This window comes from Hyposmocoma kahamanoa, unplaced genomic scaffold (genome assembly GCF_003589595.1).
Source record: "Hyposmocoma kahamanoa isolate Upper Pololo Valley unplaced genomic scaffold, ASM358959v1 232, whole genome shotgun sequence".
In the NCBI taxonomy this organism is placed as follows: Eukaryota; Metazoa; Arthropoda; class Insecta; order Lepidoptera; family Cosmopterigidae; genus Hyposmocoma; species Hyposmocoma kahamanoa.
In genome coordinates, this window is record NW_020653750.1 from 461,150 (window position 1) to 487,060 (window position 25,911).

The 25,911-nt window shown below is 35.0% G+C and overlaps 4 protein-coding genes across 4 annotated transcripts; 3 read left to right on the forward strand and 1 right to left on the reverse strand.

Moving 5' to 3' along the window:
- The first annotated feature begins 3,090 nt into the window (after positions 1-3,090).
- Positions 3,091-4,285, forward strand: LOC113228596 (ATP-sensitive inward rectifier potassium channel 12-like). Its single transcript, XM_026461950.1, has one exon. The coding sequence runs from the start codon at positions 3,091-3,093 to the stop codon at positions 4,168-4,170; it is 1,080 nt and encodes a 359-aa protein (XP_026317735.1). The 3' UTR covers positions 4,171-4,285.
- A 6,197-nt stretch (positions 4,286-10,482) lies between these two features.
- Positions 10,483-25,644, forward strand: LOC113228597 (hepatocyte growth factor-regulated tyrosine kinase substrate). Its single transcript, XM_026461952.1, has 11 exons — positions 10,483-10,516; positions 10,777-10,861; positions 10,979-11,082; positions 11,559-11,719; positions 14,203-14,318; positions 14,918-15,038; positions 15,337-15,444; positions 23,167-23,323; positions 24,318-24,484; positions 25,102-25,356; positions 25,555-25,644. Exons 1-11 carry the CDS (start codon positions 10,483-10,485, stop codon positions 25,642-25,644), a joined length of 1,398 nt encoding a protein of 465 aa, XP_026317737.1.
- LOC113228429 (U6 snRNA-associated Sm-like protein LSm5) lies at positions 15,544-16,131 on the reverse strand. Its single transcript, XM_026461729.1, has one exon. It carries the CDS (start codon positions 16,041-16,043, stop codon positions 15,753-15,755), a length of 291 nt encoding a protein of 96 aa, XP_026317514.1. The 5' UTR covers positions 16,044-16,131; the 3' UTR covers positions 15,544-15,752.
- LOC113228428 (targeting protein for Xklp2-like) lies at positions 17,929-19,677 on the forward strand. Its single transcript, XM_026461728.1, has one exon. It carries the CDS (start codon positions 17,929-17,931, stop codon positions 19,369-19,371), a length of 1,443 nt encoding a protein of 480 aa, XP_026317513.1. The 3' UTR covers positions 19,372-19,677.
- Positions 25,645-25,911: the final 267 nt, after the last annotated feature.

The window sequence follows — 25,911 nt, forward strand, 5'->3', positions numbered from 1 at the left end:
AGGTTTACTAAAAGAGAGTTAAATATGTGTGTATACCTTGATTACAGGCCGCGAGCCAACTAATTAATTCTTCAATAGGTACGAGTAACTGTGTCCCTCGTTAAGGTCCATTTATTTGCGAAGATTGATTGAAATGCTTAACGTTGTTTATTGTTTACATGACTACGTATTTATTATTAAGTAGTAGTAGAGCTTCATGTGAAAGAGTTCGTCCAGGGACTGCCACCTTACCTGTTTCTACCGCCAAACAGCAATATTAGCTTTACTGTGTTCCGGTTTTGAAGGGTAAGGGTGCTGGTGAAATTACAGGCACATGGGACTTGTCGACTTATGTCTCAGGGCGTCGGGCGCACGGCAGTGCTCCTCAGATCTTTGCGATTCAAAGACACTGCAATTGTTATATGGACAGGCGTATAGTTTGTCATCAGGCGCACGACTTGTTCGTTGATTATAAAAAAACGTATGTCATTAAAAGTTAAATTTTATATTTTTAAATTATGCATTTATTGATAACGAACTAAGTGTGCAGTATCAATTTATTATTAAGTATAAATTTTCTGCTGCAGAATTATTGTGTTTCAGTTTTGAAGGGTACGGGTGCTGGTGACATTACAGGCACATGAGTCTTGCGCAGAGGCAGTGCCCCTCAGATCGAATAGAATACTTTTATTTGCCAGAATACAGTAATTATAAAGGTCTTAAGTAAAATCTGGTACATTGTATTCAACCTGCAAGCAGATGTGCAAATATTAATAGGATTTCATGTTCGGTCTCTACTGTACTTATTAATGTAAATTTGTATTTGAAAATTCTAAGTATTCTTTAACACTATAGAAGCAGTTTGTCAAAAGCTATTTTGTCAATTGTGATTTAAAAGTATGTCCTTGTAACAATTTAATTTGGTAAATTGTTGAAAATAATTATACACATGTTGAAATAGTCTTTCTCATAAATTATTTTATGGCAACGAGGTTGGTACAAAAGATTCATAATTTTTGCTCCAGTTTGCCTTTGATTAAATTTCACTACGCGTTTTGAAATATTGAGGATTTGACAAATACGCAGATATCCCTGATGTACATGCATGGCAAAGGCAGTATGTTTAGTTCTTTGAACAATGATTTGAGCTAAATATCTGAATGGCACTGCAACTGTTATGGACAGACGACGTACAGTACAACTGGTTCGTCTCGTCACTTGATATCATAAAAAAGTCCGTCTCTACAGCACTCATAATAAAACCTAAGTAAACAAACAGTCTATGCAAGGCAAAGTAACAATGCAGTACAAAATAAGTGATGTTAATTATTAATCACGTGTATTTGATATCTTATCGTTCATCTAACAAATAAATCGCTTTGGTTTCGTATAACACTGTACAGTGTTACGCAGTAATATGAGCATTACTGCGTTCCGGTTTCGAAGGGTAAGTAAGTGTACTGGTGAAATTACAGGCACGTGGGAGTTGACATTTTATATCTCAGGGTGCCAGGCTCTTCACTTCATATAATAAAATTAAATAAACCACGACGAAAAATAAATCTTATTATTATGTATCGAGTTCTTAGGTTTTCGCGATTGTTACACATAGGAAATGAAACTATTTTTCCGGATCAGTCAACCGTGACCATGGGACCTGTAAAGGGCCCGAAACGTCGGTTTGTTTGAAAACAAATATACGCGATTTAAATCCGGAAAAATAGTTTCATTTCTTATTGTTATGTTTTTTTTATGATACTAAATGACGGAATGAACAAGTCGTACGCGTGGTGGTAAGTAACACTTTTGTCCATAACAGTCGCAATGTTTCAAATTACTACTCAGAGTTTTAAATTACAAAGACCTAAGGGGCACTGCCAGTGCGCCTGAGACATAAGTTGACAAATCCAATGTGCCTGTAATTTCGCGAGCATTCTTCCTATTCCTATTCTTCCTCAATCGTAGCATCAAGATGTGACCGTTGATCACACTGTAGCAGCTCGCCACGATGCTCTATTTCTTAAACGATATGAATTTAAGGAAATAAAAAACCTGTACAATTCATAAACATAATAGTTATAATAAGAAGTGTGGTTAAAATCTTTAAGGTCTTTATTTATTTCGACAATTCAAAACTAACGAACGTTACATTAAAGATGCAGATTATTACATAAACTTAGAGTAATAATGTATTGTGGAACACTCGAGCTCAAAGTAAGCACAGAGCTTGGAATATGGTTTTCCAGGCCCCAACCCCTAGTATATGTATAAGACTGTGTCCCATGGCCCGTTTCAAGGCCCACGCCGCGTGTTTCTTGAAAGCGCACCGTGGAAAGAGGGCCGCCAGAGCGCGCCCGTCTTCGCCTGTAGCGGCCTATTCGAATCCGCCACTGCTGGTCGGTAACATCATCAACAGTGCGGCGCGAGAACGCACGCGGCCTTTGCTCTCGATACAAATCTCGCCGCCGCCCGGCGCCGACACGCCTGTTCGCGAGCTCGCCCACACAAAATCGGCGCGTTTGAAATCACGGGCCGTGGGAACGCACCAACATAATAAATATGTGTGTGTAATATATATATTGGCAGTTATCGATAAAAAAACTTTAGTAATAAAAAATGTGAAACAACATGTGAAAGAAAAATTGGGGTAAACACATATACCTAAATGTTACATTGGAAATTGTCCTCACATTTATTATATCAATCAATCTATTATTCGCACAAATACGTGGCTACCAGTACCGGTATGTCATGAACGTCTTATCTTTCTTGTACAAATAACGTGTTATAATTATATTATTTATGAGCTGTAAAATGTGACACAGACGGATGTGTGCAACCTAAGTCAGTACAAATCATACATTCCTCGAAACGCAAACTGGAAAAACATACCTCCTATTGAATTGTATCTAAACATGGAGGAAACAGAAAATCTTATTTATGTTGAAAGTGGAATGCCAGATATTGTAAAAAAAGTTGTGAATACTTCACCGAGTAAAATATGTTGCCGCTTTCACAGGTGTGTATGTGTTTTGTTAAGTATAGGATAGGTAAAAACAACAAATTATTACGAGATCCCACACTGACTTTACGTCTGCAATTTACAGAAGGATGATTCACCGAAATTCAAGCAATAGAAGACGCACAGAGCGCATGATTTTCAAAAACGGCCAAGTCAATTTAGATAAGTCACCGTCAAAATACCGCGTTTCCGTCTTCCCTGATATCGTGACAGTTTTCATCGAAGCCAGGTGGAGATGGACCCTCGTGTACTGTTTCCTGACTTACATAACTACATGGTCATTATTCGCTGGGATATGGTGGTCCATTCTTTATATTCACGGTGATTTAGAGCCAGATCATTTACCACATATAAACAATGCCACTGATTGGACACCCTGTGTGCGAGAAATCTACGATTTCACTTCAATATTCTTGTTTAGTATCGAAATTCACACTACTATTGGTTATGGCACTAGATCTCTGACTCTTGCATGTCCAGTTGCAATGATTGTTATGTGCATCGAAAGCATTCTTGGTACAATAGTGCAGTCTTTCGTTGTTGGTATAGTTTTCGCGAAGTTGACAAGGTCAAAGAATCGTGCACATACTTTACTTTTTTCCAAGAATGCCATTATCAATCAAAGAGACCGTGATCTTTGTTTGACTTTCCGAGTAGGCAATACAAGAAAATCCAGGATCATAGCGGTGAACGTCCACGCTTATTTAATTCGATATGGCACTAGAACAAGCGATATGTTAGACAACGAACACATAAAACTTGACCTAACAGTCGACGCATCCGACGACATTTCCTTCATGTTTCCAATTTCTGCAGTACACCGAATAAATGAGAACAGCCCTTTCTTCAGAATGTCAGCGTATGACATGTTGAAGTCGAAACTGGAAATTCTTGTCCTTTTCGATGGCACTATTGAATCGACTGGTCAACTTGTTCAGGTGAAATCAAGTTATACAGCCCATGAAATCTTGTGGGGTCATCGATTTCTTCAGCTCATATCTTACCAGAAGAAGAGAAACGGATTTGTTATTGACTATTCTAAGTTCGATGAGACAATTCGAGTAAATACTCCGCTCTGCTCCGCCAAAGATCTCAGAAATTTTTACGGCATGGACAAAGCTACGGCTACCCGTACATTTTATGCGACAGCTTATGAGTTAGCAATATAAAATTATTCTAGTTTATTTATTTGTCCCACTATTTTGCTTCTTCTTTGAGATAAAGGTTTCTTAGCGCAATAAAGTAATGATGCATGGACATTATTACATTAATTTTAATTTCATTTAAGTTTTGTGAACCTAAAAAAAAAAATTCAACTTCGCTGCGATCAAGATATAATTACAGTTTTAAATCTCGATGTCTTATTTGAATAACAACTTTCCATTACAGTTTTTTTTTTATTAATAACATAATACTGTAGTAAATGTGTGTAAATAAAATACCATAACTTGTAACTTACGGTGACTTTTACACAAACAAGTCCATGTTTGCGTTCAATTTTATATTATAAAGTATTTAATGAGCCACATTCTGTATGTGATTTGTTAAAGTAAAGCGAAGTTTGACTAACACTAAGCGACTTTACATGCTCTAGATTAATAGAATACGGTAAATATATAGATTAAAGGATGGATAGGATAGCATAATCAGCACAATTTTCATTTCAATTTTCGTCATTTTTCGAAACGGCTGCTATACAAGTCTTGTCTGAGACTGATTGTTACAGACTGAGGTTCAGCGGAGAGGAACAATGATTCCTCGAAAATATAATTATGGTAGGCTATGACTATATAACTATGATGTAGGCTAGACAAAATTCGCGGGGAGAACTTTCGCACTAAATATCAAAATTATAAAAATAGTTATTTGTTATGCAAGGCCGCAAACTTGTTGTTTGCATTGAAACCTGAGCAAGCGAAGGATGCTAAGATTGAACCACGAGCGAATTAAGTGTTCCAAATATAGATTCCTAAGCGTAGCGAAGGTTTCAAGTCACGAGACGCAAAACAACTTTGCTGCCGAGCGAAACACATAACTTTTCACCTCACGAGGGAAGGAAATGGTAGATGAAAGAAAAACAGTTGAACTACTTATGTCTTATAGGATGGAAAAGAAAACTTATGTATTCACTTAGAATAATAACGCATAGAATGATAGTTTCATATCAAACGAACTGTCACAAGTGAGGCAAAAACCAAATTCATGTAGGCGTAAGCAACTTGTAACTACGCTCGTCGGCACGCACACAAATATACAAATAATGATGCCATGGAATAACATTTCCCTCAAAAGTGGGGAAATTGTATCTTGCTTAACTCATCATTAAGTTAAAGGTGCCTACAGATTTGCCCGACATTGTCGATCAGGTGCCTACAGATGTGCTCGATTTTGTCGATCGTTACTGTCGATCGACAACGTCGATCAGGTGCCTACAGATATGCTCGGTTTTGTCGATGAAAAACGAATATAGTACTTATTTGTAAATCCAAGATGGCGGACGCGATTTTTCAAAAAATGCTATATGGGTATCCTTTTCGAAGTATTTGGGGATGCTCATTACGAATATGGCACTCATTTCTAAATCCAAGATGGCGGGCACGATTTTTCGAATAATGGCAAGTTGGGTATCGTTTTCAAGGTATTTGGGGGTGCTCCTTACAAATATAGCATTTATTTCTATATCCAAGATGGCGGACACGAGTTTTTTTAAATAAATGCAAAATGGGTATCCTTTTCGAGGTATTTGGGGACGCTCATTACGAATATGGCACTCATTTCTAAATCCAAGATGGCGGACACGAGTTTTCAAATAAATGCAATATGGGTATCATTTTCGAGGTACTTGGGGGTGCTCATTACGAATATGGCACTCATTTCTAAATACAAGATGGCGGGCACGATTTTTTCAAAAAAATGCTATATGAGTATCATTTTCGAGGTATTTGGGGATGCTCAATGTGAATATGGCACTATTTGTAAATCCAAGATGGCGGGCACGATTTTTCAAATAATGGCAAGTTGGGTATCGTTTTCGAGGTATTTGGGGGTGCTCATTACGAATATTGCTTTTGTTTGAACTGTCGTGTTTGCCATCTTGGATTTAGAAATGAGTGCCATATTTGTATTGAACATTTCCAAACATCTCGAAAACGATACCCAACTTGCCATTATTTGAAAAATCGCGCCCGCCATCTTGGATTTAGAAATAAGTGCCATATTCGAAACCTAAAACCGAAAATGCCATAAGCAAACATGAAAGAAAATAACTGTTAAAATAGATTAAAAAATCGCTTAAGAATGCTCCCCTTTTAAGAAAATAAAATATTTCAATATAAAATATTTCGCTTAAGTTACGAAAAGAAAGACATAATAAGCTATCAAAGTTGTACTGGTGGTGCCAACACTATAGTAGAAACAAATATATACTGTAAATTTGTTGCAATATGTGCTCCAATTCAAGTAAAATTAAAATAAATAATTATTCAATAAAGCATGAACGCAGAGCCGTTAAAAGTATTATAAAATAATTAAGTGTCCCAATCACTTACAGGAGTTAACGAAAACATTTAATGTTTATTCAAGTAAATATTAGTTCAAGATGCGCAAATAAATTGAAATTACAGGCACCACTAAAATTTACGTAATATAATTATTTTGATACAGAATAGCAAAATGGGGAGAAAAAAAATTCGTTACTTTGCAACACTTTCGTATCTTGTTGCCGCGAAATTATTTTTCTGTTTTAGTGAATAATTACATAAAAATATGAGTTGAAACGCATTACTTACTTGTGGAATGTGATGTTAGTGTCTATTTTATGTTTGTCTGTTGTATTTTTACACCCATTTACCGCACATTTCGTCATTTTTAGCAAAAAATTTTGGAGCTGTTCGCGGTGCAATATGACCTTCAGCACTAACAGCCCGCGCGCTCCTGGGAGCGCGTTTGGAACCCTCTAACTTGCCTCACTTAGCGTGTGCGGGCTAGGTTTCTATGCGTTATTATTCTAAGTGTATTCACTAGAATGGAAAGAAACAGTTTATGTTCGGATGCGTTCTGAATTTATACCTCATTAATTTTTATTCTTGCTTGTACTCTTATTTTGTGTAAATAAGTGATTAAAAATTATTTTAGTATATAATTATATAGTATATAATATATAATTAAAATTATATTAGTTGTTCGACGAATTAAAATAATTTAACAAACACAATTAGTTATCATTGTCAATTGACATTAACAATAATAAGAATAAAAAATACCAACGGATTTTGTTACATAAATAAGTAATGTACGACAAATCGCTTAATTGAACGTGCCATTAACATTTTTTTTTCATTGAAAGAAAAAGTTAGGTGCGCCACAGTCCATTGTCAAGTTAGAATTTCAAAAACCTTTTCCACGCTAGCGTGCAAAAAATGTCAGTACCAATGTCAGATAAGCGCAAAGTTTTCAACACATGCGTCCTACCAGTGTTCACATATGGGTGCCAAACATGGGGCTTGACTTAGTCCCTCAGCCAAAGACTAAAGGTGTGCCAACAAGCGATGGAGGGAAGCATGTTACACATCAAGCTGAGAGACAAATGTAGACTCCAGAATTAGGAAGGCAATCAAGGTGACAGATGTCACAACGAAAATCAAAAGACTGAAAGGCGCTGGTGTGGACAAGAGATGGAAAGAGGTTTAGAGGAGGCCAACAAAAAGGTGGGAAGACGATCTGTCCCGAGAATGGCGCCGTCGGCACAAGACCGTTGCTTATGGAGAAATATGGAGGAGGCCTATGTCAGAGGACAACCTGATTAGAACCAGCTGTTGATGTTGGAATTAAGAATTAATACTGTTAGAAGTAAGCATTAGGTTAGACTTAGAATTAATTTAGAAGTAATCAGTGAATAAAGGCTATTTTTATTTATTTTTTATTTAAGGCCATGGTTATCATTGCTAACATGACGCAATAAATATAAGCAAAGCTTTGTTTTGAATGGAGTTTTAATTTAAAATGTTTTATTTTCTTCTCTTCTTATTCGCATAAAGCTTTTCTAGAATGACATATTTTGAATAATGTTTGTCATTGTTGTGGTGTTTGTGGTTGTGGTTTCGTCATTGTCGTGGGTAAACTAATTTTAGTAGAGTTGGTACAAATAAAATTTTGGTTATTAAAAAAACTTTTCTGTCGTAAACCTACTTTGACTTGTATTTCTTTCTCACTTCGTAAGTAATACAGTTTTCTCATTTTAATTAAAATTCAATTATTTCATTTTAATAACAATACATTTCTGTAACTTTTTTGAAATAAGTGCGCATTTGACCTCCATATCACCTGATGGAAAGTGACGTTGAGGTTAACGACGGAGCATGGGTGTGTACATAAATAATACCTATTCACCCTCGCCTTGAATACACCCAAATTATAGCATTCTGGGAATAACCCTGCAGGCAAAGGCTTCCACTCCATAGCCGTATAAATATGGAAGCGTAATGTTTGGCTGTCGCATGTCGGTCGGCTTAATTCTAGGCCATAATAGTATTCCATGGATACGGAAGAAAACTCATGAAGTTGTATTGTATTTTAGATACTACTTCTATAATTAATAAAAATTTATTTGACAGAACTTTACAGATATTAACTGAAATTGTACAGTAGGATCCGGTAAAGTGTGGTCGGCGCTTCATTATCTCAACATCTAAATTAGTACGAAAGTGGTTCTTTATCGTTTTACAGACAGCCAAAATTCTGTAGCCTCCATGAAAAGTGCGTTAGCTCGACTTATACCAAGATTCGTTTGATTAAGCATTCGTCATATTTGTACGAAATTATGCAACTTTCTGTCTAATCGCCACTGATCTAGTTGCGTTACAGCTGAAGATTAGTACCTGTATGATTTTACTTGTGTAATGTGATATACATTTACAAGTTAATTTACAACATTCAACTTCGTATGTCTAAGTGTAATTCTAGGTAGGTACTGGCAATCGCAAATGGGTGGAAGCTCAATAATATTTTAAATAATACGGTTGAAGTTACAGGCACATGAGACTTATCAACTTATGTCTCAGAACGAAGGGCGCAGTGGCAGTACCCCTTCAAATATTTGCGATTTCAAGTTCTCAGTGGCAATGCAACTGTTATGGACAGGCGTGTAGCTTACCATAGAGCGCACGACTTGTGCGTTCTGTCACTTGATACTATAAAAAAAAATTGTAATGAATACCTTGTATTCATTACTTCTACCTAATTTCAACCGTATTATTTAAAATATTATTGAGCTTCCACTCATTTGCGATTACGAGTACCTGCTCATTGTATTGCAGTTATATTCAGATTGCAGAAAATAAATCACTTGTGATTAATGCTACAAGTTTTATAACGTCATCATGCAAAAATAAACCACAATGATATTGACACAAGGTGTTTGTAGTTTTTTTTATTTAGTTTTTTTATGGTGTCCTCTAATCTTAATAGTGAACTAATTAGTCTATTCGAACTTATTTTAATATTATTATTCATGAAGTCACCAACGCGCTTTCAAGCTGAGTAAATTAATGCAATTTGTAAACAATAAATCACCTAAGCTAAGCACGTAAAGTTTGAGACTGTGTAAAGTGCAATTATTCGTGGTCATGATTAGCTTCGAATGTGTTAGTACTACAAACCACACCTATGCTGTTAATTTTAAAATTGGCAAGAATATTAATAGGTATTAAAGTATGAAATTGCTCCATATAGGAGAATTCAATAATGTGTCGGAAAATAACAAGTTTAATCAAATTCACGCAAAATAATTCAAGCGTTTTCGCGATAGTCTTGCAGCGACACCTAGTGGCAAAATATTAAACTTACTATGTGGAAACACGACAATATTTATTTATTAAGAGTTTTGGCTTGGATACAAGTATTTTGAGCCATGTCTCCGTTTAATTATCGGAATCTGCAATAACTATTTTCCGTTGTGGTTCTACAACATTATGTTTTCACTTTCTCTTAAATAACTTAGTTCTCTTATTTAAGCTTTCAAAAGTCTTTTAAGCGGCGTTTTCACTTTTACAAATCACATTCCGTCAATTTGAACAAAAACTGAATTCGTAATTATTGGAATTATCAGGATAAACTCTTTTGTAATTTAGTAGTTCTAACTTTCTTCATCACTATTTCTCACTTCGCATTTTCTTCATAATATACATATTAAAATTATTCTTTGTAAAAACTGTATTCGTGACTTTAAAAGCCCGCCATTTTTTTCGCGAAAGGTATTGAAAGCCATAGACAGCATAGGGAAGATGAAGTGATTCTATATAATCGATGCAAATATTTCTGTAATTCAAGGCAACTCTAGAGGTGTACTGACGTTCAGACATTGTTGCCAACATTTAAGTAAAAAATTCACAAAAATTGACAAAAGTGTGCTGTCATTTTTCTGTTCATCGAAATCAATCTCTTGATTTTTTGTAAAACAAAGTTTATTTCAATATTGTAATAAGATGTTTCGTACCAGTAATTTCGATAAGTTACTTGGTAAGCAAATTTATATTAAGTTTCCCCATTCTATTACCGTGATAAATCATACGTTGTGTTTGGTGCAGGCGTAGTGATATTTTTATTCGAATCACTTTTCTCTGATTTGCATTCGACTTTCTACACTACTCTGATAACAGGGACGTTGAAAGTAATAGCCATATAGGAATAACTGTTGTTCTTTCAGGTGAAGGTGGTATAAAGTTTGACTAATTGTAATTTTATTTGCAATGTGTATACGATCGAATAATTTGTTCTAGATAAAGCGACAAGTAATCTACGCCTAGATCCCGATTGGCCGACGATTCTTCAAATATGCGACTTGATTAGACAAAATGATTGCTCGTGAGTACACAATTGTGATTCATTTCCAATTAACAGAAATGTCTGTAAATAGTTTAGGTATCTATCTACTTGTGTAATGAATTGGTGTGTTTATTGATGGACATGGTTTATTTTTAGCCCCAAATATGCTGTGGCTGCAGTTAAGAAGAAGCTGTACTCTACAAACCCACACCAGGCTATGTTTGCGTTACTCACTCTTGAGAGCATTGTAAAAAATTGTGGTAAGTGTTATTTAATCGAAATGTGTACCAATCAATAGACTAAGTTCTATTACTCTTTAGTGGAAAGATGAAGGGAGTTTGAATATAGTCACCTAAGTTTGATAGTGGTACAATGAACAAAGGCTAACAGTGACAGATACTGTAAAGGAATGAACACTGTAGTGTTTTGGAATACATATGGGTTTATATTAGAGATATTTGAAAAGAAAAAGAAAATCTTTGGTTGAAAATGAGTTGAGTGAGTTATACCTAGGTAGTAAATTTGTAGGTAATATTTAAAAAACCTGCTTTATTAAAAACCCATATATTTGTATTTCATTATTTGTTCGAACTTAAAAACTAGAATCACATTAAATAACATCACAATCTGCCAGATACCCATCATGCGTCATCAAAAATATCATCAAGAACTTAGATACTAATTAAGTAACTAAATAAATTAATACTTAAAGTACTTAATTGATCAATTTAATCAGGATCTGGAGTCCATGATGAAGTTGCATCCAAAGTATTCTGTGAAATGCTACGTGACCTGGTAAAGACCACTCCGCATGAGAATCTTCGTAATAAGATCCTGGAACTGATACAAGCATGGGGCTTTGCCTTCCGCAATAACCAGAAATATAGAGCTGTTCAAGTAAGTTTGGTTTATCATTATTTATATTCTATTTTTTTTAGAAAACTACTGTGTAATGTAAATTAATCTTAATTGGAGCTATTCAAAATAATGATGATGATTTATAATCAGAGATCAGAATACGCAGAACATATTTACCTCAAATTGTTTCTTAAAGTGTTAGAGCTCCATCAGTATAATCAATGATTTCGCCAATGTTGAGTTGAGTGGTTAGTTTTGATGGCTACCTCAACTTCAAGTAATATACATAGAGTGGTTTATCTTCCCGCCAAAAGTCCTGGAATGATTAAAAATCTCATTTATTGCCCGTGGTCCAACTGCATAGTCCAACTAGTTGGACCAGAGGCAAAAAACTTTACCCTTGGTCCAACTAGTTGGACTACGGACAACATTGTATGGGCATTGGACCTACTGATTGGTTTAATACAGTCACCGTCAAAATTAATAATGTTACTGGTTCTGAACTAACTGCAATTGTTCTCTAGGATGATCCCTGTGACAGCTCATAAAAAATTGCAAGATATAATCTCATAATAATGTGCACTGTTTAATGTATTTTATGAATTCTTTTTGTAAGTAGCGCTTTTAAGTGAAAATATTATATGGTGCGTGCAGTCATTGAAGAGTGTAGTTACCCAGGGCACATACCAACCTCGCCTGCACGCGGTGTACCCTGCACATAGCGAAAGGGGCTCTGGCCACATTTTAGACAGAGTATTCCCAAGGAGGGTTGACGTCAGGCAGGCGGCCGGTCATAAAACACCATACGAAATCCGTTTACAATGCGTATTCACATAAAATACGTGTTGTGCCGACCCAAACCGAACATTAATAGGCCGTCGTCGTAGTTTGCTCGCCTGATCAGTCGCCATTCCAAAGTAGATATGACGTTGGGTGCTGCGCAACCAGCTGCGGCGCTCTTCAGTGACTGCACGGTCCATATAATATTTTCACTTAAAAGAGATACTTACAAAAATTATTCATAAAATACATTAAACAGTGCATGTTATTACAAGGTTATATCTTGCAATTTTTTATGAACTGTCACAGGGATCATCCTACGGAACAATTGTAGTTAGTTCAGAACCAGTAACATTATTAATATTGACGGTGACTGTACTGAACCGATCAGTAGGTCCAATGCCCATATAATGTAGCCCGTAGAAAGTTTTTTGCCCCTGGTCCAACGAGTTGGACTATGCAGTTGGACCATGGGCAATAACCGAAAAATATTATGATATTACTTATTTTACAAAAGTTTTCATCTATATGTATTAGTATTAATTTGTTGAAGTTTACATACATACATTGATTATTCCATTCTCTAGTTATAATCCTTGGCATCATTGGATATTCAAATGCATTGATTGATAAAAATATATGCCAAAGCACTGCTTCTTAGTATCCTTAGATATAATTTTTTCTCACACTGTTTACTTTGTAGAAATGAATGTATGTTGCCCATCTATATAAAAAATTACTAAGGCGTAACTGAATTTGTATAAATGAAATAAAATAATGTAAATATTATACAATCTACAGACAGTCCATTGAACTCAATCATAATGTATTCTTCAAGGTTACAGTTTCATGTTATAGCAAAATACATATGAACCTATACATAGTACATTTACACTTTAATTGAATTATCTTGTTACTCAGCTGTGCCACTTTGTTCACAGTATTATTTAAAAGTGCTAATTGAACACAAAAGTACAGTAAGTCTTATATTACACTACATTCATGTAATATTATGATTTCTTGAAAGTGCAGTATGTATAAATAAACAAAACTCATTTAATTAAATCTAATTAGCCAACTCTCATCAGTTGAAATTATTCAAGTGTTTACATAACTACACCACAATTTATGTCAATGTCCTTTGGTCCTGATATAAAAAACAATCAAATAGGTTAGTTTTATGTTTTAAAAGTTAAATTAGTTTCATGGCATTGATTTACATGTTAACCTATGCCTTAACAATTTCTGTGAATGAAAGTAACCTAAGAATACATACCATTTTACAGCAACTTTAATAAAGTAAATAAAAACTGAGGTCTGTTGTCCAAAGGATAATTACTCTTTATCTCTATGAATGAACCATAGTACGAGCTAACATTCTTTATGAGGTCATATACAGGAAAGTTCGCCGATGTCGAGGTTGCGCGAACTTCATTCCTATGACTAAGGTGTATTTACCGCGACAAATTCAACTAACTTCATACCATACCAGTACATCTTATCAGATGATTCATGCCACAAAACAGAAACAGTGCAATCACCTGTTAAGTTCATTGTGATTTTTGTTGGATTGTTTGATAAATAAATTTTGTTGAGTGTTAGAAGTGAAAGGGTAATCATTTGTTTAGTTCAGAAACAGATATTAATGAACTGTTAGTTTACATAAGCATTGCATCAGTGTTTTAATTTCCTGCAAGTAGACTACAAGGAAGTACTTAAAAAAGTGTATTCTTTGTCAACAGGACACAGTGAATATTTTAAAAGCGGAAGGTTTCAAGTTTCCACCATTAAAAGAATCTGATGCAATGTTTTCTGCTGATACTGCACCAGAATGGGCAGATGGGGAGGTTTGCCACAGGTTAGCATATTATTATTAACAAAATTATTCTATTTTCTATGTGTATACATACACACAGTGAACCCATTACATATGCCAGAAGGGGCACAGGTCTTCTCAAAGGAGGGGGTGTAGGTCATTGTACACCACGCTAGCCTAATGTGGGTTGGTGTTTTTTACAGATTTTGTAAGGGTAGTGAACCATAAGTACATATATTATGAATATTATTATTGTGTATAAATATACGAGTTTTAAACCTTTTTTAAAGTTGTGACTTTAGAGTAACAACAACCCTATGTATGAATAAGTTCTTAAATAAATTTCTCAATAGGTTAATAAAGTAAAGATTATAAAGAAGAGAGATATTAGTAGACAGAAGAATGAATTACTATTGATATGAATTATTATAATATTAATATTATTAAGGAATAACAAGTGTTTTTTTTTATATTTTAAAGTTTTTATTGAATGACACAATGTTTCACCGTGGGATTCAACTATTTTTGGGAAGTTACTCTACTAGTTTGCTGTAATTGTTAATAAGTTAAATAAATTTTAATGAGTTTTTCTTTAAAAGTACACAAATTTTTCCTAAAGTAGTTAATGTATGTATGTCCAGATGCCGTGTGGCGTTCTCTTTGATGGTGCGCAGGCACCACTGCCGTGCATGTGGACAAGTTTTCTGCCAACAATGCAGCTCTAAAACTTCTACTTTACCCAAGTTTGGCATCGAGAAAGAGGTTTGTTGTAATTTTATAATTATGTTCTTAGTTTCTAATATGCCTGCATATGCAGGAAGGAATTATGATTATTGGTAGATTCATTTTCTAGCCAAAAGATGTGTATTCAATTATCAATGATTGCTAAATGAGTCAATAGTTACTAAACTCTTTCAAGCATATCCTTAACTTTATAGCTAATAAATATGGTATTTTGGATGTTGTGTAAATCGTTATAACAATGCCTTGAATATTTTTATATTCATTTTTAAATTAAACAGAACTAAAACCATAGAATTTGAAATCTGATTGTCTACAGGTCCGTGTATGTGATGCCTGCTATGACAAAGTAAGCCGGCCCCCTCCTTCCAATTCTAAACTTGAGATTGTAGACACCTCCAATGACTATGGGCCAACTGCTGCACAGGTAGGCTTATTAATCTTATAAACAATTTATTTATTGTTGTTTTATCAAGTACTTTAACAATATTCCTTACGAGAACTGTATAAGTGGACTGCGGCCCCTTTTTCCTGTAGTGCATTTTAATATCATTTGTCTGTAATATTTTTATGTTAATGTGAATAAAATATCTGTTGTTTTGCATGTTTCTCAACAATATGTTCGCAAATAATATTTTGCGTGTTAAAACAGTGAAGGCAGGATTTTATTTCCAGCTAAATAAAAATAAAATATTGCTTATAAAATTAGTTTATTGTACACTAAACTTATATCTATTACTGTCCGTCATAGTTTTCTCCCGGCATTTCACCGCCAGGTACCAGCATTGCAATATTGTTTCCATTCAACAGAATTTGATCTAGTTTCGTTATTTTCCTCCCTTCCGGCGTAGACTCGTATTCTGTGACGTCATCGAGTAACATATTTACAAAATCATCGAATCCTTGGAGTGTTCCCACCATTTCTTTATCATTCTTCATGATGATGTGAATCCGCGAACCAATACATTTATCGACCAACTCTAACGGTAATAGCGTGTTTGGATTGGGTAATGCTGTTTGCGACATTTTATATAAGTTACCTACGACGACTTATAGGTTAAATATATCACCGAAGAAGGAACTTTATACTGGAATTTTCACTATTCTTTACACAAAACACCTCGTTATCACGTCAGTGCATCTGCTTGTTTTGACTTGACATTTATGAATTTGTGACTTAAAATGAGTCAGTAACGTTCAGAAATATAACAGACTTTTTTTAAAATGCTGCGACAACATCGTTACTTAGATTTTTTAAATTGTTTTTTTTTGTTATATAATAATATAGGAAAACATTTTCAATATGACGCTATTACATAATATCCTCATTCATTTTCACTTTATTCTGTTTTTTTTATGGAGTTTAAAGTAGAAGTTTATAATTTCTGAACGAATTCCAGGACGTGTTGCCAGTGCAAAATAACTTCCCTACTGCTTGGATTATTTTAGAAAATGTCTTTTGAAGATAATTTTTTGTAGATTATTTTTTTTAACTAGAGATTGAATACGAACGAATGAGCCATTGTTTAAAAAAAGTAGTTCGACTAATCTAACTTGATGGTGTAGTAAGAATAAGTAAAAACACAAACATATCTAAATAGAGTCCGCAAGTGTACGTACTTGGCGTGCCCAATGTATATATGCTACAAACATTGGGTCGAAAATACGAAAAATACCTAATTGAAACTAAAAACACCACAGCTGTGAGCAGATAGATAAACATGGACTTTTCCTTCCAGTTATTTACATTTGTAATTAGAATATGCATAGTTTACTTTAAAATCAATTATTTTCATTTTGAATGAATTTCGAGAAAACAAATATTCAAACGAGTGTATACCGCGTGATTCGTAATACATTGCGGTTTTGCTTGGTGCGGTTCACTTGTGGTGTTTTTTAGTAGGCGACGCATATTAAACGAGCAATAATTTCGTACAACGCATTCCGTTTCGTGATATGGCCGCTTCGTCATGTTTTGGGCAAATTTTACGATTTGTGATGTTCACTTGATGCGTTCTCGATTCTGATCGATATGGTAACAAATGGATGATAATTTCTAAGACTTGAGAAAATGTTATAAAAATATTGTATAAAGTATGTTTTTTTTCCGGAGCAATTTTTTTTTTCAAAACGTATTAATAAAGGACTTCATTATCTTGTTCTGATATTTTTTGACTATATTATTATTTCACGAATGATTATGACCAACAAATACTTAAAAAACCATTATTCTGAATTCGTCTTCGATTTAATCAGTCGCTTTAGTGCCGAAGGAAGTTTCCCATCACTAAATAGCGCTTGTGACGTCATCAGAGGTACAAAAAATGTGGCACGCTTGGTTTTCATACAGATTGCGGTACTTGCGGTGTCTATTTAACTATAATATCTGTGAGTAAGAATGACAGATTGTTCTGTTCTATTTTTCAATGTTTGCGAGAAATTCTATAATCGTAATAATGTGGTAGCAGTTGCATAAGAGTTCTCACCAGATAGATAAATAATGAACCTCTGACCAAAAACAGTTTACCAATTACCTATAACTCATTTTGCACGATCTTTTGTAACCTCGTCCAGGCAACTAACTTCAAAGAAGCAAGTCCTGTCTTGAAAAGTGGTGCGGGCTGTTTTGATTGTGTTTATGACACCTTTCAAATTCATTCATGCACTAACTGCATTTAACCGGGCTGGCATAAAATTACTATTTAACCGTGACAAAGTACCTTTTTTTTCGGGTAAAAATGTTTATATTATTGTAACACCATAATCGAATTGTCAACCGGTCGACAACTGACACTCTGACAGTTAATATTTTGAATTGTCTTTAAAATAACGACGCATTGAAATAATACGATAGGAGATAACAAGGACTAACTAGTATTTTAAAGACGAATTTGTTGTAACTTTGTGTGAAATGGCGAAAAGCTTTGTTACTAAGTTTCGTGGCGAAAATTTCTTCACTCCGGAAACTAAGATCAAAGACGAACCAGTGTCGCCCGATGAGGAGCATTTTGGTGATCAACACCATTTGGACTATTTCGATGGGAGTGAGGTTGTAGGCATGAGGAAATCCTTATCATTGAACGATATTGCTGCATTAAGGGAGGATTTCATGGGTTTGGATTTGCAAAGCAACAGAGAAGACAAACGATACAGACCCGCTCCCTGCGCTTCGCAAGAACTTTCCAAGACAAAGTTCGTCTCTATGGCTGAGGCTATTTATCACTACCAAAGAGATACTCCTGGAAGATTTCACTCTACAAAACCTCAGAAATATCAGAACGTGAGGCACAATGGAGTGTCTGGTCTTACTGTGCCACAGTCACCAATGTTGCGTTGCAAAACGCGCGCCCGCCCAGTGCACATCGAGTCTCAAAAGGATAAGGAAGAAAGAGAATTAGAAGAAATGAAAAAGTTCAAACTGAGGGCTAATCCAATTCCAAAGTCAGTTCTTCAAGGTACGAGAAACTTACCTGATGTTTCGAAAAAACCACCTACTATTCCAGAACCGTTTAAACTTACTGAAATTCACAAGAAAACACCTTGTCCATCCCCAGAACAAATACTACAATTTAAAGCGCGGCCAGCACCTAGACATATATTGGAGAAGCCTCACATTCCGCCTAAACCTTCAGTGTCAATCACAGTACCTGACAGCCCAAAACTGCATTTCAAGAAAGCAAAATCTGAAGATCGACATGACATTGTAATGCAAAGCAATCATGGTACTATATTAAAAGCCAAATCAGCTGAGAAAAGTCGACTTCTACGACAGGGTCCAATAAAGCCAGTGCCATTTTCATTTGTAAAGAGAGATGAGGAAATAAAAAAACGAAAAGAGGAATGGATCAAGCAACAAATACATGAAGAGAGAAAACAGGCTTCTCAATTTAAAGCTCAACCATTACCAGTGGCTGTAAAGAAGCGAATGTGCCATGTTACTATAAAGAGCAGCTCATCAAATGCTTCTGAAAACAAAGAAAATCATGTTAAGTTTGAGGCTCGTCCTGCAAGTGTACTTTACAAGGAGCCATTCAAACCAGTACGCCATGAAATACACATAATCAAATCCAAACCCTTCCAGTTAACTACTGAAAAAAGGGCTGCAGAGAGGGAGATGTTCGAACTGCACTTAAAGGATAAAGAAAAGGAAATGGAACATATAAAAGAGCAAAAAGAAAAAGAAAGACTTGAAGCCGAGGAGAGGGAAAAAGTGAAATTGAGGGCAAAGTTAGTACATCACGCTAAGCCAGTCCCATTAAAGGTGATAAATAAGCCATTTGTTCCAGAGAAATTAAAAATACCTTTGACTGTGCCCGAAACCCCTACATTTGTGAGGAAGCTGAATAAAAATTGATATGCAGGTAATATTATCAACATATCAGTTTTTTTTCAGCATTTTCCTACATGTCCATACATAGCAAGAGCATCTTTCTGGATTTTACCTTTGAAACGTTTATATGACCAAGATGTTTTAGACTTAGTCTAGATTTAGTTTGGACTTAATATTTGTAATTATCCAATTTCTGTTTTACTGTCATCTTAATTCTTATCATGTATTTTGTTTAGCTTTGTTTATATAATTATTATGATGACCTTTTAGCTAATGTTCTTTATGTTTATGATAATAATTAGGTTTGATGTTTAATAATATTTTTCAATGTCCAGTTTCTTTGCTTAATTAAATAAATTGAGGGATTTGTAGTTATTAATTTTATTCCAACAATAATTAATGAAACTCGATTAGGAGAATCTTTGGATTGTATAAAATAAGTTACCTATAAAATAAATCATCACTGTAAAGCTGAAGGCTTCCCAAGCCCGGTGGATTCAAGAGTCGCACCTCGCCAATGCACTGCACAGTGGTGCACTTTGATTGGCACTGCGGAAAATATGTTTTTATAGTAAAACAAGACAATTGGTTTTTTAGGGTATTTATGGATGAAATAAATATTTGTGTTATAACAAAAATAACATCTCATGGTGCATTTTGTATAGCATCTCGAAAAATATTATGTTTTTATAGTAAAACATGACTTGGTTTATTTAGGGTATTTAAGGAGAAAATAATTATTTTTGTGATATACGTATAATTAACGATGTCGGTATTAATAATTTTTATTAGAAATGAGTAAATATTTCGTTTCAAATATTTATTACAATATTAGTTATATATCGTTAGTTTGAGAGCAGCTAGTTAATGTGTTCTCACATCCAAGGTGGCAGCTAAAATGTATAAAATCTTATCAAGACAGACTAATAAATCGATTAAATGATTTATGTAGACGGCGGTAAAAAGATATAGCTTTAAATTTAAAACAGTATTGGTCTTAAATTAAGCATTCTTTAAAACGTAAAAGAGAAATATAAAAAAAAAATCCTTTCACTGGTTGGTATGCGTACTGACAAAATTGCATTTATCGGCATTATAAAAAAAGACAAGTATCGTAAAGTTCTATTTAATTTAATTTAAAATTAACGTTGAAAAACAGACGTTTTTGCGCAAAAATGTTTTTTTTTTAATATCAAGTGACGGGACGAATAAGTGCGCCTGATGCTAAGATACACGCCTGTCCGTAACAGTTGCAGTGCCACTCAGTACTTTAAATCGTTTGCGTCCGATATGTTTAGTCTCGTATTTTTACGTAATATACAACTATTAGCACTAATAGTGAAAATAAGCAAAGTGTATAATAGTGTTTTATGTATAATGTAAAATTTGTTTAGATAAATGTTCATAAAAAAATACTTTTTTCCGCCAATGCAATGCTGTGGGAAATCTTCCGTTATTCCACCGTGACCATGGTCGAGTTTTTAAAATTTGACAAGTCAGGTAAAAAACTTGCCATTTAGGCGGTTCCAGTCGCAAAAAACTAAGCTAAGATCTAATTGCACCCAGAAAAGGTGTCAATTAGTCGGTTCTAGTCACAAAATTTTGGCATTAGTTGTTCCTTAGCTCAAGGTAGAATGAGTGTGTCTAAGGAAGTCCACTGTTCTAAATATTCCTTGTGAGATCACTCAAGACTTTGTATTTGTGATGATTAATTAATATAATGTAACAAATATTTTAAATATTGTTTTTATGCAGGCACTTGTCACGCCGAACCGTTCATTCATGATTACGTCGATGCGTTTCTTGTACGCATCATTGATTTCTATACAAATAGCTGTCTTTGTTACATTTTCTTGTACTTTATTGTTGTACTTGCAATGGTGCGTTTAGTTTTTGATAAAGAGTGTAATAAATAAATATTATATTAGTGTATATAGCTCTGTGTTTCCGTACACGCCACAGACAAAAATAAAGTTTGTAGTCTACGTCAACTAGAGCCAAAAGAACAATGCTGAAAGTGTTGTGATAATGGAACTCTGAACCAGTTTTAATATGATTTCTTATTACGACATAAAAAATAAAGACGAAAGGCAACAGGACCTGTTTAAACATTTGAAAAAGAACGAGATGAGTAAAAAATGGATGAAACTTATAATTAAAACAAAATGTGTCTTGTATACGTATTTATTATGCAAGAAATTAAGAGGCTTAGAAGAGAACACACATAAATTGCGATTATTGAAATTGACAAATTAATTTTTCAACTAAAGGAAAACGAAACGCAGATGCAGTCTCCGTAATTACAAATACAATTTTCATCTATGATGATTAATCAGTCACAACGTCACACGTTTGTACCTTCTCATTCACTAACACATTATAACAACAATTCATTTCCATTACCAAACATTTTAAAAAATCCACAAAAGTTACCTAGTCTCTATGCATATCCTCATCATCCTTCAGCGACTTACTGTCAACAATCTGCCTCTCCACAACTCCACAACAATCTCTCTCTCCGCAACAATCGTCTTCATGCAGAATCGCATTAAGCCGGTCAGAAAAAGCTTTATGTCCATAAACGTAAGGGCGAAAAAGACTTTGTACGTTTCGCATCGGCTGGTACGAACGAGGCTCGCTACAGGTCGGCAACGAATCGGCTTCCTGCTAATTTTCTATCGCGTCCGTACGCATGCCAACGATCCTAGTTTAAAAACAAATACCGTGACGGCGCGCGAACGGGAATCGGCTTAATGCGACAGGTATGGTTAAACACGATCACATCAAGACGAATCCGCGTTAATAAGTTAGGTGACTCCCTTACCGTCCACCTCCACTACCTTCACCGAGTTTCCATCTATCTTCTCTGCAACTTTCGCCGTGATTCCATCCATTTCCTTCTCAAACATTGGACATGGAAAACTTACAACTCGAAAACATTATATATTCAAACAATTAATAGTTTAATATACACATATTAATAGCTTCAAACAATCATTCATTGCTTTTTTTGAATCAGACGCTACAAATTATTGTTGTCAGTGTTAAACTAGTAATTTTTTTTGCTTAATAAAATCTATTTTAATCTCTTTTTACTTTTATTTACTTGTGATCCTTCTTGTATTGCTTTGCTCACATCATACACGCAAAAAAAGAAACTAAACAGAAAAAAAAGAATTAAGATATTAAAAACAATCAAAATTATTCACACTTAAATTCACAAATAAAAACACGAACAAAACAAAAATTCATCACGGCCTGAGCTGCATTTATCACTGTCTCCAATATTGATCTATTGTAAAATAAATACGATAGCTTTAAAGTTGAAAGGAGCAAGATGAAATGTATAAGTTGAACATATAGGTACTTATTTCGGGACGTTTACTCTCCCCTTGCAATAGTTATTTCGAACTTAGCTTCGACTCTACTTTTGACTGGGTAGCTATATTGCCTGCGAGTGTATTATTAACATAACCGATCTACTTATCCCGTAGGATGTTTCAGGTTATGCTCGCCATTGGAAAACAATTTTAAAACTTTCACAGAGAAGACTTATGCTCGTATTCCAGAACTCAATGCTCAAGTCAGGATTTGAGCAGACTTGAGTATGGTTTCAAGCACTGGAAAAACGACCCTAATGGCAAGGCCTTGAGTATGATTTTCAGTGCTCACCGCAATATTCAAGTCCTGACTTGTGTATTGAGTAGAGTTCTAGAATACGACCCTTAGTTGTATACAAAGTAAATATAATATAAATAAGCATTGTGTACATCCCATCAACTCATTGTCTTTTCTAAATACTATATTCCATAATCGTAGAAACGTCCGCCAGGGAGCAAAACAGCAGAAGAGCTTCAAGAGGAAGAGGAATTGCAACTGGCGCTGGCGCTCAGTCAGTCGGAGGCTGAGCAAAAAGAGAAGGAACGCCGTCCGCGAATCCACATCGCGCCTGACCCTACGCCCCACCATCCCACTGGTAATATTACCTATAAAATGTAATAGTTAACAATAAAATCTACTTGTGTATTATAACAGGTAGACGTGATATAATACTCCCAGGTACGAGTACTTCGAATTTATTTAAATATATACTTACAGATACATGATAACCGATAACGTATATTAGTGGTTAGTATTTTGATTATTATAAACGCTTTTTGATGTATCATTGATTGATTTGTTTATTTATGTATTTTATTACTGTAGGCAAAAGGCCTTATAATCCTCTATTCTCTATAAATTGTCTGTTCTGGCATTTATTATCTGCATATTTATTACCATTACTAACTTTAAGTTCGTAGTACAGCTTAAATAAGTTTTGTCTTTAAATTAGCATTGGGGCCACCAACATGACGGATGATGATCAGTGAGATTACATCATTTCACTGGTTGCCCTTTGAAACTGAGTCAATGTAGCTCATAATTTACTTCTGCTTTACACTATTTAGTAGATATTTACTACATCTGCAAATAAAAATGAAATGATTAAATGAAACAAACTTGTCAATTGAGTCAATGACTCAGCTACAGACATAGCTCCTAAAGGGAGCCGCTCGTAAAATCTGGCGGGGGTCAGCATGGCATATATTTTTCAAGTGTTTCAAAATAACAATACATAGTTTAAATCAACCCTTGGATTCATTTTTAACACTTTTTACAATGTAACTTGTACTTTTACAGGTAAGTAGGTACTGTTACTAAAAATAGTCAAAGAATGTTTGTAAAAAAAGAATCGCATATAAACGCTCTTAATTTAAATCATATTGTGGGTTGGATGTGTGTAGACGTTCCGTATTTCATTTTAATGGTAGTAGTAAAATATAGTAAATAATTAACAAGGAAGTTTAAAACACATAATTTTTTGCGACGCGGCCCGACTCACATCTATACTTCTAAAAGATAAGAACACACGAAAAATAATAACAAACACATCAGAACAAAAACTAAAATTAAAATTCTTCATGTTCTAGTGTCCCCTACGCCATCGTCAGTGAGTGCATCGCCGGAGCACAGCACGACTACAAACTCTGAACTGTCACGGTACCTAGACCGCAACTATTGGGAACAGAGACTGTCACGTGATAACGTGCCTGCCCCTACTGCGCCATCTTCTCACGCCACTATTGAGACTGTTGAGGTGCGTTTATACGAGTACTCATACACAACTATAACTTGTCTATTTGTTAAAAAATGTACGTATTCTGGGGTTTCCTGTGTCAAATTGATATATACTTTTAATATGTTCTCGAGTTGGCTATTAATTTTAAAATATGGCCGCCTTACCTATTTCTGCCGCCAAGCAGTAATGTGAGCACTACTGAGCCCCGGTTTTGAAGGGTAAAGGTGCTGGTTAAATTACAGCCACATGGGACTTTTCAACTTACGTCTCAGGGTGACGGGCGTAGTGGCAGAGTCCTTCAAGTCTTTGCCATTTATTGCTCTCAGTGGCACTGCAACTGCTATGGACAGTCGTGTCGCTTTCCACTAGGCGCACGACTTGTTCGTCTTGTCACTTTGTATCATAACAAAACTTAAAGAAGAAATGCCACGTGAAAGTCTCTACGTTACTTCCAAAAGGATCAAATGTGCAAGTCGAGGGACTAGACGTGAATGACCTCCATGCGTGTCTGCAGACTATGGGTAGCATAACCGTATGTAATGGCTACACTTACTATAACCAGCTACACTTTAATTTATAATGTACATTTCTTGACCTTGATATTTATGCGGAACATTGTATAATAATATCAACAGGAATTCGCCAAGCCTGCCACGAGTAAGAATCAAGACGATGACGCTGAGGACAAAGAGATTGATGAGTTCGTGGAATCGCTTAAAAGTCAAGTCGAGATATTCGTGAATAGAATGAAAAGCAACTCCTCGCGGTATGATTGCTTTAGCTTCTTATATATTGTTTTATTATACTTCAGACACATTCAACATTTCGCACCCCGCATGGAAGAATGGCACTTATGCCATTCTCCCTTGAGGGGTGCGATTTCACCTTATGTACGTGTGTGTTGTATTGTTTTCCTTTGCGTTTGTCAGTTTATAATAGTCTATTATTACTTTATGTATAAGCCTCATTACAAAAGATGTTATAGTTGACGAAATATTATTTGGACCAATTCGTCTTATCTTTTGAACTTTCGACTACAATAGGACAAAAGCGTGAGCATCTCTTTAACGTACGTGCTATCTGTACAGTGCAAACAACAAGATTACAACTTTTATGCACTGGTACTTAACTCTGAATTTGATAATCTTTACGCAGTACTAATTTTACTGAATTTGTAAGAAAAGAGTCAGTAGTCGGTATTTCACGGAGTATCTACAGTTTAAATAATCTCAGTACAGAGTACTAAAAAACCGACCTCAAAAGTCATTCATCCCCTAGTTTACCACCCTTAAAGGTGGAATATTTTTTTCCAAATTTAAATGGGACCACTACTGAGGTACCCTCTTTCCAACAAAAAATAGTTATCAAAATCGGTTATATATGACCTGACGTGTAAAGAAACAACTCAAAACCAGAATTCAGAAAAAACTCGACTCGAAATGACT